At 38.0% G+C, this 13,027-nt stretch overlaps 2 protein-coding genes and 2 long non-coding RNA genes across 4 annotated transcripts; 2 read left to right on the plus strand and 2 right to left on the minus strand.

The window, feature by feature from the left end:
* Positions 1–294: 294 nt before the first annotated feature.
* On the plus strand, positions 295–3,170 carry LOC125207926 (probable disease resistance protein At4g27220). The gene is made up of 2 exons (XM_048107449.1): positions 295–424; positions 760–3,170. The coding sequence occupies exon 2, from the start codon at positions 773–775 to the stop codon at positions 3,161–3,163; it is 2,391 nt and encodes a 796-aa protein (XP_047963406.1). The 5' UTR covers positions 295–424; positions 760–772; the 3' UTR covers positions 3,164–3,170.
* Positions 3,171–6,986: 3,816 nt separating this feature from the next.
* LOC125208260 lies at positions 6,987–8,792 on the minus strand. The gene is made up of 3 exons (XR_007174077.1): positions 8,684–8,792; positions 8,537–8,612; positions 6,987–7,193 (listed from the first exon to the last, which is right to left on the minus strand). It is a non-coding gene; the product is annotated as an uncharacterized LOC125208260 (long non-coding RNA).
* LOC125208259 lies at positions 8,737–9,277 on the plus strand. The gene is made up of 2 exons (XR_007174076.1): positions 8,737–8,825; positions 9,097–9,277. It is a non-coding gene; the product is annotated as an uncharacterized LOC125208259 (long non-coding RNA).
* Positions 9,278–9,652: 375 nt separating this feature from the next.
* LOC125205160 (eukaryotic translation initiation factor 4B1-like) lies at positions 9,653–10,333 on the minus strand. The gene has a single exon (XM_048103982.1). The coding sequence runs from the start codon at positions 10,331–10,333 to the stop codon at positions 9,653–9,655; it is 681 nt and encodes a 226-aa protein (XP_047959939.1).
* Between the last annotated feature and the right edge of the window lie 2,694 nt (positions 10,334–13,027).

The following is a 13,027-nucleotide window of genomic DNA, read 5'->3' on the forward strand; positions in this document are numbered from 1 at the left end:
AAAGCCTTGGATCGTGTAGTTATTTTGACTTCTCTTGTGCTTATACATTTATTTGATCGATCACCTTATAAATGCATGTGAATTTTACTACAATACTTTGGAAATGAGTAGTTTAATTTGAAAGAAGAGAAGTGAGTTCACGATAGCCATTACGAGGTCGAAATGGCAGCCGAAGAGCTCACGATCCCCTTTCAGATTCCATTTGGAGCAGTGAGTTCACACGAGGGACATGTTATTCTTAAAAAAATACCACTCTTATTATTATTATTCAAAAACTGCATGACTAAGTCCAAGTCAACTTCATATTGGATCTCTCTTTCGGTTCCTCCTTTGTGCAGCATCATATTCAAACATCTTGTGATTCTCTCTTTCTAGATCTACAATTCTATATTTCAATCTCAGCTCAAACCTTCACATCTCTCAGGTAACAATTCTCATACTAATTTTACATCTCTGCTTTTATTTGTTCGTTTTAACAAGATCGTGCTAATATTTCGGGAAATGAAAGTTTTAATTTCTTGTATTACATGTAAAATGAAGAAAATTTTGAATGTTTATCGTAAATTCTAACATCTTGCTTGTAGATTGCTAGTGCTTAGCATCATTTTGAATAATTATCGTAAAACTCTAACATCTTGCTTTGTTCATTCCTTACAAATTCATTTTCGGACTTGATAGATGCTTGCTAGAAAAATGAAACTGTAGCTATTTTTCTCATCTAATAATTCTTGTTTTGGTTTACGTTTACTCTGGGAAAAGCAAAGTGGTGAATATGTTAAGCCAGATTTTGGAGCCAATTTTGACAAAGGTATGGGAGTCAATTTTGTCAAAGTTGGTGGAACAAACGGCGGATAATGCACACAACAATCTCAAAAGTATAAAGGAGTTTGAGCTCAATCTAAAAGCTCTGCAGAAAAAATTGAAGTCATTGTGTGCTAAGGCATCTGATGTTGAGGAGGAAATCAAGAACTCAGAGCTTTCTGGTCGAAAGAAAAGGAAGCGTGAAGTTGAGGAGTGGTTGGAAGAAGTGAGGTCCATTGAAAATCAAGTTGTTGAGTTGGGGACTGAAGTGGAATCCGAAGGATTTATTGTGAGATTGATGGATGGAGAGTTGCCAGCTAAACTAAATAATGAGGTTGACTTGCTTGTTGAGCAAAGTCGGAATTTTGGTGAACTTGCCCTTGATGTTTGTGGAAGTAGGGGAGATAAGTTGTTGACAAATGGGATGGTTGGTGAAGTTTTTAATGAAAATTTGGAAACGATTTTGACACTTTTGGAGAGCGGGCAAGTGTCGAGCATTGGTGTTTGTGGCATGGGTGGTATGGGAAAAACGACACTGGCAAAACACATTCACAATCGACTCCTCCAACACTTTCAGGGACGTGTGATTTGGGTTACAGTCTCTCAAGAATTTAGTGTTATGATTTTACAAGATAAAATTGCTCGCTTTATAGGTTTGGACTTTTGGGGTGAGGATAATGAAGAATTAAGGGCGGCAAGACTCCATACAACTTTGTCTCAGATGAAGAATTCAGTGCTGATATTAGATGATGTGTGGGAAAATATTGATCTTTTAAAGGTTGGATGTCCCGTTTCTGTCGAGTGTTGCAGGCTGATTATAACCACTCGCTCCTTAGAAGTGTGTCGTCAAATTTGTTGCCAAAAAGTGATTCAAGTGAAAAAACTATATCATCATGAGGCATGGGAATTATTCAATGAAATGCTAAGAAATGTGATAGAACTTGATTCTTCAGCAGAAGAGATTGCCAGATCTGTGGCAGAATTGTGTGGTGGTCTGCCCCTAGCAATTGTTACAGTGGCTGCAAGCATGAGGGGCAAAAGAGCCATTCATACATGGAGAAATGCATATGTAGAACTAAAAGAACGTGTTTCAGGGAATGATGGCATGGGAGAGGGTGAGGTTTATAAAGTATTGAAATATAGTTTTGATCGGTTGAATAGGAATCATCATAGTCAGAGTAATGAGTTCAATACATTACAACATTGTTTCTTGTATTGCGCGTTATATCCTGAAGATAAAGAAATAATGAGAGAGGATTTGGTTAGACAGTTCATTTCAGGAGGATTGTTGGATGAAAGAAAGACAAGGAGAGCGCAAGTTGAGCAAGGACGTTCCATATTGGATAAATTAGTGAATGTGTGCCTATTGGAAAGTTGTGTTGATCTTGATTATGTGGAATGCGTGAAGATGCATGATCTTGTAAGAAGTATGGCATTGAAGATATGTGAGGGGAAATATATGGTAAGAGCAGGTGATGAGTCTTTAAATGAAATTCCGAAAGAAGCAGAATGGGCAAAGGATCTGGAGAAGGTGTCCTTAATGAGCAGTGGCATAATGAGAATTGAAGAAGGAAAGTCTCCCGATTGTCCTAAGCTCTCAACATTGCTTTTATTGGGTAATTATATGTTGGATTTTATCCCAGATTCATTCTTTTCTAAAATGCAAGGACTATGCACTCTTAATTTGCGCACCACTTGCATAACGGAGCTGCCAAACTCAATCTGTGCCTTGAAGAGCCTCAAGTCATTGCTCCTTGAGTGGTGTCATAAGCTAGAAAATGTGCCATACTTGGGAGAGATGACAGAACTCAGGGAGTTGAACCTCTCGCATACAGCCATCAAGGAAGTCCCTGAAGGAGTTAAGCAATTAGTCAATCTCAAATTCCTTGCAATGGATGCGCCTGAATTAGAGATGCTTCCAGAAGGATTGTTTCTTAAACTTGGGAATCTTCAGTACTTAGATTTACCATTCCATATGGTCGTAGAAGTTGAAGAAATTGCTAATCTGGAACTGCTAGAGGAGTTTAGTGGAAGAGTGAAAAGTGTGAATGATTTTAATTCTTTGATTACAAGTTGGGGAAGTCAGGTGCATGGCACTTGTTACGTAATATTAGTGGGATCGTATGATGAAGATACATTTGAAATATTAGGATCAGGTGATTGTAAAGAGTTATTCTTGTCCGAATGCAACCTTAAAGATGAGGTAGTATTAGCAGAGGGAATTAAGCAGCTAACAATCAGTAAATGTGAGGATCTGAGCATATGCTTTGTGGATGGATTGGAGGGATTGAAAATTGAATGTTGTAGAGGTATAGAGTACATTTTGAAGAAATGTCAAATGGCTACTCGCTGGGTTGGATGATATGAAGGGGTTGGTCAAAAAGGGGGAAATAGGAGCATCAGATGCACTTGCACAACCTGTGTTTTCCTCTCTGACTAAGCTAAGTATTGAAAAGTGTAACAAGATGAGGATACCACTACCCGGAGCTCCCAACCTTGAAGTTATTCATATCAGAAAGTGTGATGAAATAGAAGAGATATTCGAAGATGAAGGACTAAGTTCCCTCACCCTCCCTAAATTAAAAACCTTATTGTTAGATGAGCTGCCAAGGCTGAGGAAGCTGGGGATACTCCTATCAGGAGTTCCCAACCTTAAATTTATTTCTGTGAGAAAGTGTGGAGAAATAGAAGAGATATTCGGAGATGAAGGTTCAAGTTCCCTCACCCTCCCCGAATTAAAACAGTTGCCGTTGGAAGAGCTTCCAAAACTGAAGAGTCCATGCAAGGGAACAGCAGCCATCATTTGCAACTCCGTTGAAGCTATCTGCATAAAAGAGTGCCCAAGATTGATGAACAAACTTCCTGTGGTTGTGGATTCGGCTGTGCCTCGACGATGTAAGATAAAGGTGAGCCCCAGAACTGTGGGAATCTTTGGAGTCGGACGATCCCAACTTCTCTCTGTTTTCCGTATCTGATAGATTTTTTATTTAATAATGCATTGTTTTTGGCGCAAATGTTTCTAGATTATGTTTTGTAATAACACTATACATTCCCTTTGCTTATGCGTCAGCAAACCCATATCCATATTTCCACAACTTCAGAAATTGATGATACACAATAAGGGTCCGTTTGGTTTGCCATTTAGCTGATTCGAGAGGGCCATATCCTACGTTTGGTTTGTAATAAAACAAAATTGTCTGGCCCGCCAATTGACTTTTATGCTCTCCGAAGAGCATCTCCAAAGAAAGGGTAAATGGAAAGATAAAGGGAAATAAATACCATATTTATCTTTTCTTCCACCCGCAGTGAGATACCCTATAGCCTGCCTTATAATTTTAACTCCTATTTTATTTTTTATTTTTTATGTTTGCAAATATATCAATTAGCAAGAATAAATATAAAAACACCACAAAGTATTGTCAGTATTTATTTTTTATTTTTTATGTTTTATGGTTGCAAATATGGTAAATCGTCGGAATTCATTATTGAATTTATAGAGAAATTGAGATGGGGAAGAGAGTGGAGTGAAAGGTGTGAAATGAAGTAAAAGAATTGGTGATATGTATAAAAGAAAATTATAAAAAAGAAGTTTTAAAGAAAAATAAAAATGTGTGCATCGTCCGGACCTATCCTCCTTGCCGGGCAATGGGGCGAAAGATAGGCCGGAGGATGAAAAAAATGGTTCATCATCCGCGAACGATGCATAGGGCGCGGACTAAGGAAATCGCATAGGGCGGGGTGCTGTAGTGGCGCATTAAAGGCGCGCCCGATGAATAGGGTGGGATTTAGGGCGCCTCAATGTAGATGCTCTAGCATCAACAAAATAAAAAATATATCTTCGTTGACCATTCCCAACTACTAGCACAAAAAAGTGAAAAATATAATCAATAATCATCTTTTTTGTGATTGAGAAGAAGACATCTCCGCACTCTCTCGTGTCTGTTCACTCGTCCCGTCATTGGGCATCTCGGGTGGGTCTCAACCATGCGGTGTCGTGCGCACTTGGTGGCCATTTCCTGCTCAGTACCCGCATCTATGGCATTTTCCGTCAGTCTCCAAGGCTACACCTTGCTCCTTGAGACGGGCAAAATCCACACAATTGTTAATATATTTTTACTTATATTTTTCAAAAAGTGAATGTTTTCGTCAAATTCATATTTTGGTCACATGTTTAGAATCAAAATTGACCTTTATTCGAGTAATAAATATCGAAATAAGTCTAACCTTTGGAAATTAAAATAAATTATTAATCAAAGGGCCCTTAAAGTTATTTTCAATGTGAAAATAACTTATTCAAGTAGAGCATTTTAGATAATTGGATTTTCTCCCTTGTTTGATTTGCGGCCTTGAAGACTGAAGTTATCCAGATTTTTCATTAAAGCGCTTTTAAGTTTTGTTATTACTAGTCTTCTCAATACTATTCTCTCTCTTACTTTACTATTTCTCCACTTTCACTATTTATTATCATTTTTATAAAATAAGTTCGCAAAAGTGACCGGGATTCCTAAAGTGAGACAGATGAAGTATATTCCAGACTTTCATAATGACCTTTTGTTTGTCTGAAGAAAATTCGAGATATATATGCCTAGTTTTCAATCAGAATGCATAACATATATGCCTATTCGAATCGAGTTTTTAACAAAGCTATGTTAAAATAAGATTAGATCTACGATCTGGGTTTCCTCATAAACTATTTTTCTTAAAAATTACACAATGAAATAAGAATCTAGTAGATTCATCAATAACTTTAAAAGATGGTACACAAAATACAGTAAACTAGTGATATCAAATTGTAATCCATACCTGTCAGGACCGTCCTTTTAGGGTTAATAAATACGGGCGATCGTGATTAAAAGAACTTAAAATAGACGAAGAAAACTAGGGTTTCAATAAAGAGTTTGACTAGAGATGTCAAATAGGTCGGGCTGATTGACTAGAGATGTCAAGTGGACCGGGCCGACCCAACCCAGTCCGGCCCAGACCGTGTGAGCCGGCCCAGGCCCGGCCCGTTACTTAAATAGAGCGGGCCTAGGCTGGGCTTAGCACTTCAAACGGGCTCCAATTGGGCTATTTTACAAACCCAGGCCCGGCCCAGGACCGGCCCTGTACATAACTCTTATAAAATTAGTAATGTAGTGTATTTTATGAATAATCTATGCATAGTTTTTTCATATTAATTTAAATATTTCAAATTGTTGCATATACCAAAATAATTAATTCATCCTCACCCATAAATGTTGTACATATATCTATGTAGAATATTTGAAATTAATTCCTATATTAATGTTGTATATAATATTCTCTTCTCATTATTCTCGATATGAGTATATAACTATAATGTGATGTGATAGCTATAATAAAAGGGGATTTTGAACTAATTGACTAATGTGATAGCTATAATAAAGGAGAATTCCTAGAAATCGTGAGCGTGTCATTAGGTGTTAATCAATGTTTCTTTATAAAATAATATTTCCATAAATTTAGTGATTGCCTAGTTGTTAATTAATTTTTCTTTATAAAAGAATATTTTCATAATTTTAGTGATTGGTTGTTAACTAATTTTTTCTCAATAAAAATAGTGGATCAATTCATACTCCTAGAATTAATCAACATCTCCGTAGTGATGGATTGTTAACTAATTTATCTTTTACAAAATAGTAGATTATAGAACTAAAAATATTTGCATTAATAGAGAGATTCATTATTCCATGATTATAGTGATAGTTAAAATATTTGTATTAATATAGAGATGCATATATATATGCGTGTCAATTCTCTTATTATGATTCCATGATTATAGTGATAATCAAGTTAAATGTTCTATATATGTAATATATGAATAGTATATATACATATGTATATTAATAAGATCATTCTTAGTTCCAATTAATCATTTTGCCGTTTCATATTTCGTTCTCTCCTTCCACAATCGTCCCACTATTCCATTTTCAATCAAAATTTCCATGATTTTGTGTTTTTGGATATGAAATTATGAAGACATTATTTATTTTTTGGGTATGAAATTATGAAGACATTATTTGTTTTTGGAAATGAAATTATGAATACAACATTTGTTTTTCATGGATTTTTTTAAAAATTGTAAATCTAGCCCGGCCCAGCCCGGCCCACTTGACACCTCTAAGTTTGACCAACAATTAATATTCAAAACGATCAAGGGTTTGACATTATCCAAAAAGAATATCAAGTTTTCATGATTCAGAATAAATAAGGTTCAAGCCAAATAAATAACAAGTAAAAACAATATCTTAGCGGAAGCGTTCAAGAGAAAGAGTGGGTCATGTATGAAGACACGACACCAAAGTTCAAGGACAACCAAACAAAACTTAAAATTTTTATTTGCTCAACACCACCAATTGCTCGTCGCACTCAACCTGCACATAAGGAAAACACATGCAGGGCTGAGTACTATAAAATACAGAGCGGGCTTATGCCGAAAACAAGTTATCAAAAGAATATTTATCATGCCATTAATAAGTACCCATCGGGTTTTAGCTTTAGAAAGGCCCAAGGCACAAAAAAAACCATTCCCATTGTAAAAGTCGACTAATCAGTCATTTTTCCATAGACGTTAACTATATCTGCACATACATGACATGGACTGTGGCCACAATCCATGTCACTAGACCGGCCAACCCATAAGATGACACACGGTCTACCATAGGTGTACCCTAATCCAAGTAGAGTTTGCGGCTCTACAAGGATCCGAATTCGATTTATATAATAATGTCAAAAGCCATTTCAGATAGGCACGTTAAACACAAAGCACGCATGATAAATATAGTTTCATTTCCATTGATAAAATATTTAGGATGATGTCCTTATTTAAAAGAGAATCCACCTCGACTGCTTAATCTGAGATTTTATTCTTTCTCTTGTGATCACGATTCACTTGCGAGGAATCACCTTGAGAATTTAAAATCACTCATAAATCAACATGAATCAAACAATAAATAAAATACACGCATCATATGTCTCCAATTATTTTCTCAATTAAGATTTACAAGTTCTTATAGGTATTTCGATTTATTTCCGGCCGATCACACTCCAACACATTATATTAAAAACAGCCCAAAGATATACCACTAACCAGCCTAACAAAAAGGGATCAACACTCTCAGCCCAAGGAATTAAATAATTCGGCCTACTGCTTGAGATTTAAAAGGACTAGCCCAAAAGTCAAATAAAAAATTCCCATTTCTTTACAAACAAAAGAGTGAAAAGGATTTTAATAGCAAGCATATACTCCCCAATTCAAAACACGTACACACTAGCTACTGCCATTCCACTTTTAAATCAAATACTCAAGACTTTAAGGAGTATAGCAAATAGATTTTTTTTTAAAAAAAACTCTCTTCTCCAAAACAGTACACGTATATACCCCTTTCCAGGATACACAAACAATTTATATACTCCCAATTGGAAAAGTAAACCAAAACAGAAAGGTACTCTCCTTTTCAAAAGAAAACCATCGGCTTCTCTCCCAATTTCACAACGCAGAAAGAACAGAAAAAAACAATTTAGAGCTTCGTCGCCCTCACCCACCGCCGTCGCTCAGCGCCGAAGTTGAGTTCTTCAATTAGATTTCAATTCTTTATAGGGCTGTTCTTTGATTGATTTTGCTTCGACCTTATTCGGTTGAGAGATTAAGTGCAGATTGTGGTATAGGGTAGTGGATGCAGTATGAAATCAGATTTTGGGTGGAAAAGGAGTATACCTTCAACAACAGATTGTATACTGATTGGCTTTTAGTGGCTACTGATTTCTCCTCTCTGAATTTGGATTCTTGGTTTCTGTCAAAAAGTTTTCGGTGTCAATGTGAATTTACTTTGTGGAAAAGGAGATGGTGAAATTCTGTAATTACCTTGTGTCAAGAGGGATTCGAGACCAGCAAGGGATTGGATGGTGTGTGGCTGGAACACAAACTGTCAAAACACTCTGCCTCCTCTCTGTTCAAAATTTCCATGAGTTTGATTGGAAAGAGTTGAAATTGGTGAGAGAGAAAGGTGGACTCTTTTTGCTGCTTTCTCTGCCGTGAGTTGTGATTCAAAGTGAAATGAGTGTTTGTGAGAGTGAGGCGGAGAGATTAGGGTATGGGGATTAATATACTGAATAATGTAGGAGTATAATGGATAGTTGATTGAGGAGTTATTCTTGGATGTTATTCAGCAGAGTGGGGATCGGTTATGGAGTGTGAGGAGGGGTGTATAATGGGCAATTGATTTCACAATTTAATTGTGATTGACTAACTTTATTTCTTTGTGATTTTATTCGCAGATCAAAGGAAAGAAGAGAGAAAAACGCGTTGGAGGGAGAAGAGATCTGCACTGAGATCCTCTATTTTCTTACAATTATTTGGTGTAGGATTTGGGCTGTATTTTATTTAAATTGTGTAGCCCATAATTTGTATACTTCACAAGATTGGATTTATTTTATTTATTTAATTTATCGGATCCAACACGGAATCGAGTCCAATAAATATTCCTCAAGGAAACGATTTAATTAAGTTCACGTTGTGATTTTTCCAACACAATTTCGAGCTCACGCAACAAGCTATCACTTATTCCAAAACAAATAAATTCGCCATGCATCAATTATTCAAGAGTTAAGGCCAAAATTGGTCCTAAACATATGATCATTTTACCTTTTTGGTCCTAAACTTTATCTTTTGGATTTTTTGGTCCTTCACATATGAAAATTTGATCATTTTGGTCCTCCGTCTATAGTTCCGTTAATTTTTTAACAGTCAACACGTTTTGTCCAATTTTGACCAGATTAAAATCTTAATTATGATTTTTAAGTCACTAATTATTCCCTAATTATTTTAACAAATTTATCCAGCTTCTTGTCTCACTATAGCTTCACCAGCTCCACCCAATGCAGGAAGTGCCTCTGACCCGCTCACCTGCGGAGACTCCAGACCAGTCGAGTGAGAACTTGTGGGCCTACTCCCACCACTAACCGAGTGTTTCTTCTCTGCAACCTCCAAGTCCAGCTTCTTCCAATCCAAACCTTTCTCGGCCAAACTCAAGCTCGGATTTTGCTCACTCTGACCCCTCCACCGGTCGGATTCAGGCTTTGAGACTCCAGACCCAAATCTCTCATTACGGGTCCAACGATCAGTCTCGGGCCTCGAAAAGCTCGAGCCAAAGCTCGAATTTCTCGCTTGCTGCGGCTGTGAAACAGGCTTCTTCATAGACGCCCAATTGTCCACTTCATCGGCGCGTGATGCTCCGCCGCTGCTTCCCCCAAGTGAGGTGTACGTACCCCCAGCCCGGGATTCACGCGAATCGTGATCGGGTAGGATCGTTTGCTTCTTCATCGACGCCCAATTATCCACCTCATCAACTCGCGAAGGCTGATCGAATTCCGAAACCCTAGATTGCTGCGGAAGCCCCCTCCGCCCATCATCCTCAAATCCGTAAGATCTCCGGCCCTCAAACTCCCTCCGACCCAAATTAGGGCCGCTGGAGCTGTAATTGGAAAAGCCGTCGCCCAATCCACCGTACTGCATTTCCTCCACCGAGCGCTCCACCAGGTGGTGGAACAGGATCCCGATCCTGATCGGAGGTTAGCTCTAGGACTAGGTTTCGCCGTCGTCTGCCTATTTGCCGTCGGTTGCCAATTGGAGGAAGACTCCGTCGAATTGAGTGAAATGTTGAGAGAGAGAGACGTATTTCATTTTTTTTTAATTTATGTTTTTTAATGAATATATTTGTTATAATAATTAGGGAATAATTAGTGACTTAAAAATCATAATTAAGATTTTAATATGGTCAAAATTGGGCAAAACGTATTGACTGTTAAAAAATTAACGGAACTATTGACGGAGGACCAAAATGGCCAAATTTCTATATGTGAAGGACCAAAAAATTCAAAAGATAAAGTTTAGGACCAAAAAGATAAAATTGTCATATGTTTAGGACCAATTTTGGCCTTAACTCATTATTCAAACAGCCACGTCACGAAATCAACGTAGTTGACTCGGTCAACACACATTCAAAACTTTATCTCAAATTAGGTCACCAGAAACCAAATAACAATTCTACTCGGAAATAAATTCACGGACTTCACAACAATTAAAGCATTAAATGCAAAAATTTTAGTGTTCGAAAATTAGGGTTCAAAAAGTGGGGCGTTACAATACCCAAAGTGCACATCGATGATCTTATAACAAGAGATGGAATACAAAATAGAGTAAACTATCAGCATGTAAGGAGTCATCCAAAGCATGCTGAGAATCTATACTGCCAAATAATAAGAACCATCTAATTTTGCACTCGCACGAGCAGGATATAATACAAGCCAAATCGACAAAGAACCATCCATTTTCCGCACAAATTTTAGAGCAAAACTCGATTTAAAGCGTCCAAGGTTCATTATAATAAAAGGAAAAAGCCGAAGCTTGGGTCACACGAGATCAATCAGGAAGTGGATGAAGTGGAGCACATCAAAAGATGAGATTTGAACTTATCCAGCTCAGCTATCACCTCCTCTTCTGGTCGATAAATTAGGTCGATCATCCGCCAAATCTGAACCAGCACCATGCAGAAGATCAGATGGTCTTAGATATGTGATCAAGATCAAGTTCAACTCCGAGAAGCTGATAATCTATGGAAGCTTCGAGATGATGATTGAAGTGAAGACTTGAGCTCAGCTCATACAGCTGGCATTGAGCTGTCACTGAGTTGTCATCCTAGCTGGCATTAGTTAGTTTGTTTTATTAGAGTTTGATCTTTTAGCTTTCACCCAATATATAAGGTGATTTACACACTTGTATTTGTAATTCGATTGACTCAATAAACAAATCAAGTTCTCTCTTTGTTTAGCATGATTATGCTGAAATTACAAACTTGTTATGGTATCAGAGTGGGCCCAAGTCGATGATGGTTTTCTCTTTATCTCTTATCTGTTAGAAATAATAAAGATTTGATTGAGAATCAATTATTCCAATCAAAGATTGATCGAATATATTGTATTGAATAGGGTGATTGATTATAGGAACATACCATGTACACTATATTCTCTATTTAAAGGGAGCAATACTCAATAATAAGATCATCCAATTCCATACAAACCGTATCCTATCTCTCTCTCTTTTTACAATATGTTTTGTGAACCATTTAACATGGTATCAGAGCAGGACTCAGAAAAACTTCATCACTGTCCTTAAACCTTTCCCAACCCTAGCCAAAATCTGCAGAAAAATAATCAGCAGCCATGTCAGAAACCGAAAAAAATATGACCCCATCCCAGTCGGATTGCTCGGCAGATTGCCGAAATCATGAGCAAGAGTTTTGCCATGATGACACCACCAACACCCAAAGAAGAAAACACAAATAACCCACCAGAAAAACCCGTAGCATACAAGATCGATACACAACCTCTCCATATCGGAGGAAACAAATTGAATGGAGAGAATTACTCCATCTGGGTCGTCCTAATGGAGGCGGCGATAAGCGGCAGGGGAATGGTTTCTCACGTGACTGGAGTGCCGCCTCCCCCGCCACGAACCGATCCAACCTTTCCACAATGGCAACAAGCAGATCATTGCGTATTTACATGGCTCACACAGAATATCGAACCACGACTGGTTGGTCGGGTTTCCAAGCAACCAACGGCTAAACACATCTATGATGCATTGGCAATGACATATGGGAGTGGAGGGGACAAACTCCAAATATACGACCTAGAAATTCAAGCAAGCATGGTGAAACAGGGAAGTCAGTCACTAGAAGAAACATGGAGTACTCTACAAGATCTATGGTTGTCAATAGATCAAAAACGACAAAATCCCATGAAATACCCTGAAGATATGGTGATTCACGACCAATTCATCCAAGAACAAAGGTTGTTTCAATTCTTAATTGCAATTGATAGCAAATATGAATCAACCAAGAGAGAAATAGTCAAAATGGAGCCACTTCCCTCGGTTGATCAAGCTTACAACCTGGTCCGGCGAGAGGAGACGCGGTCTCAGGTTCTACAGCCAGGAACCGGAGCCACCACAGATGGTATCGGCGCCGGATTCGCTGTCCGAGGGAGATCGATGCCCAGCCACAGATCTCACGGTGGTTCGCGGGGCGGCAGCAATCGCGGTGGAGGAGGCTGGAATCGACGAAATGATGATGAAGATAAATCGAAATTGGTGTGCTCATACTGCAAACGGAAGAAACACACCAAAGAATCTTGTTTTGAATTAATCGGA

This window comes from Salvia hispanica, chromosome 2 (genome assembly GCF_023119035.1).
Source record: "Salvia hispanica cultivar TCC Black 2014 chromosome 2, UniMelb_Shisp_WGS_1.0, whole genome shotgun sequence".
Lineage (NCBI taxonomy): Eukaryota > Viridiplantae > Streptophyta > Magnoliopsida > Lamiales > Lamiaceae > Salvia > Salvia hispanica.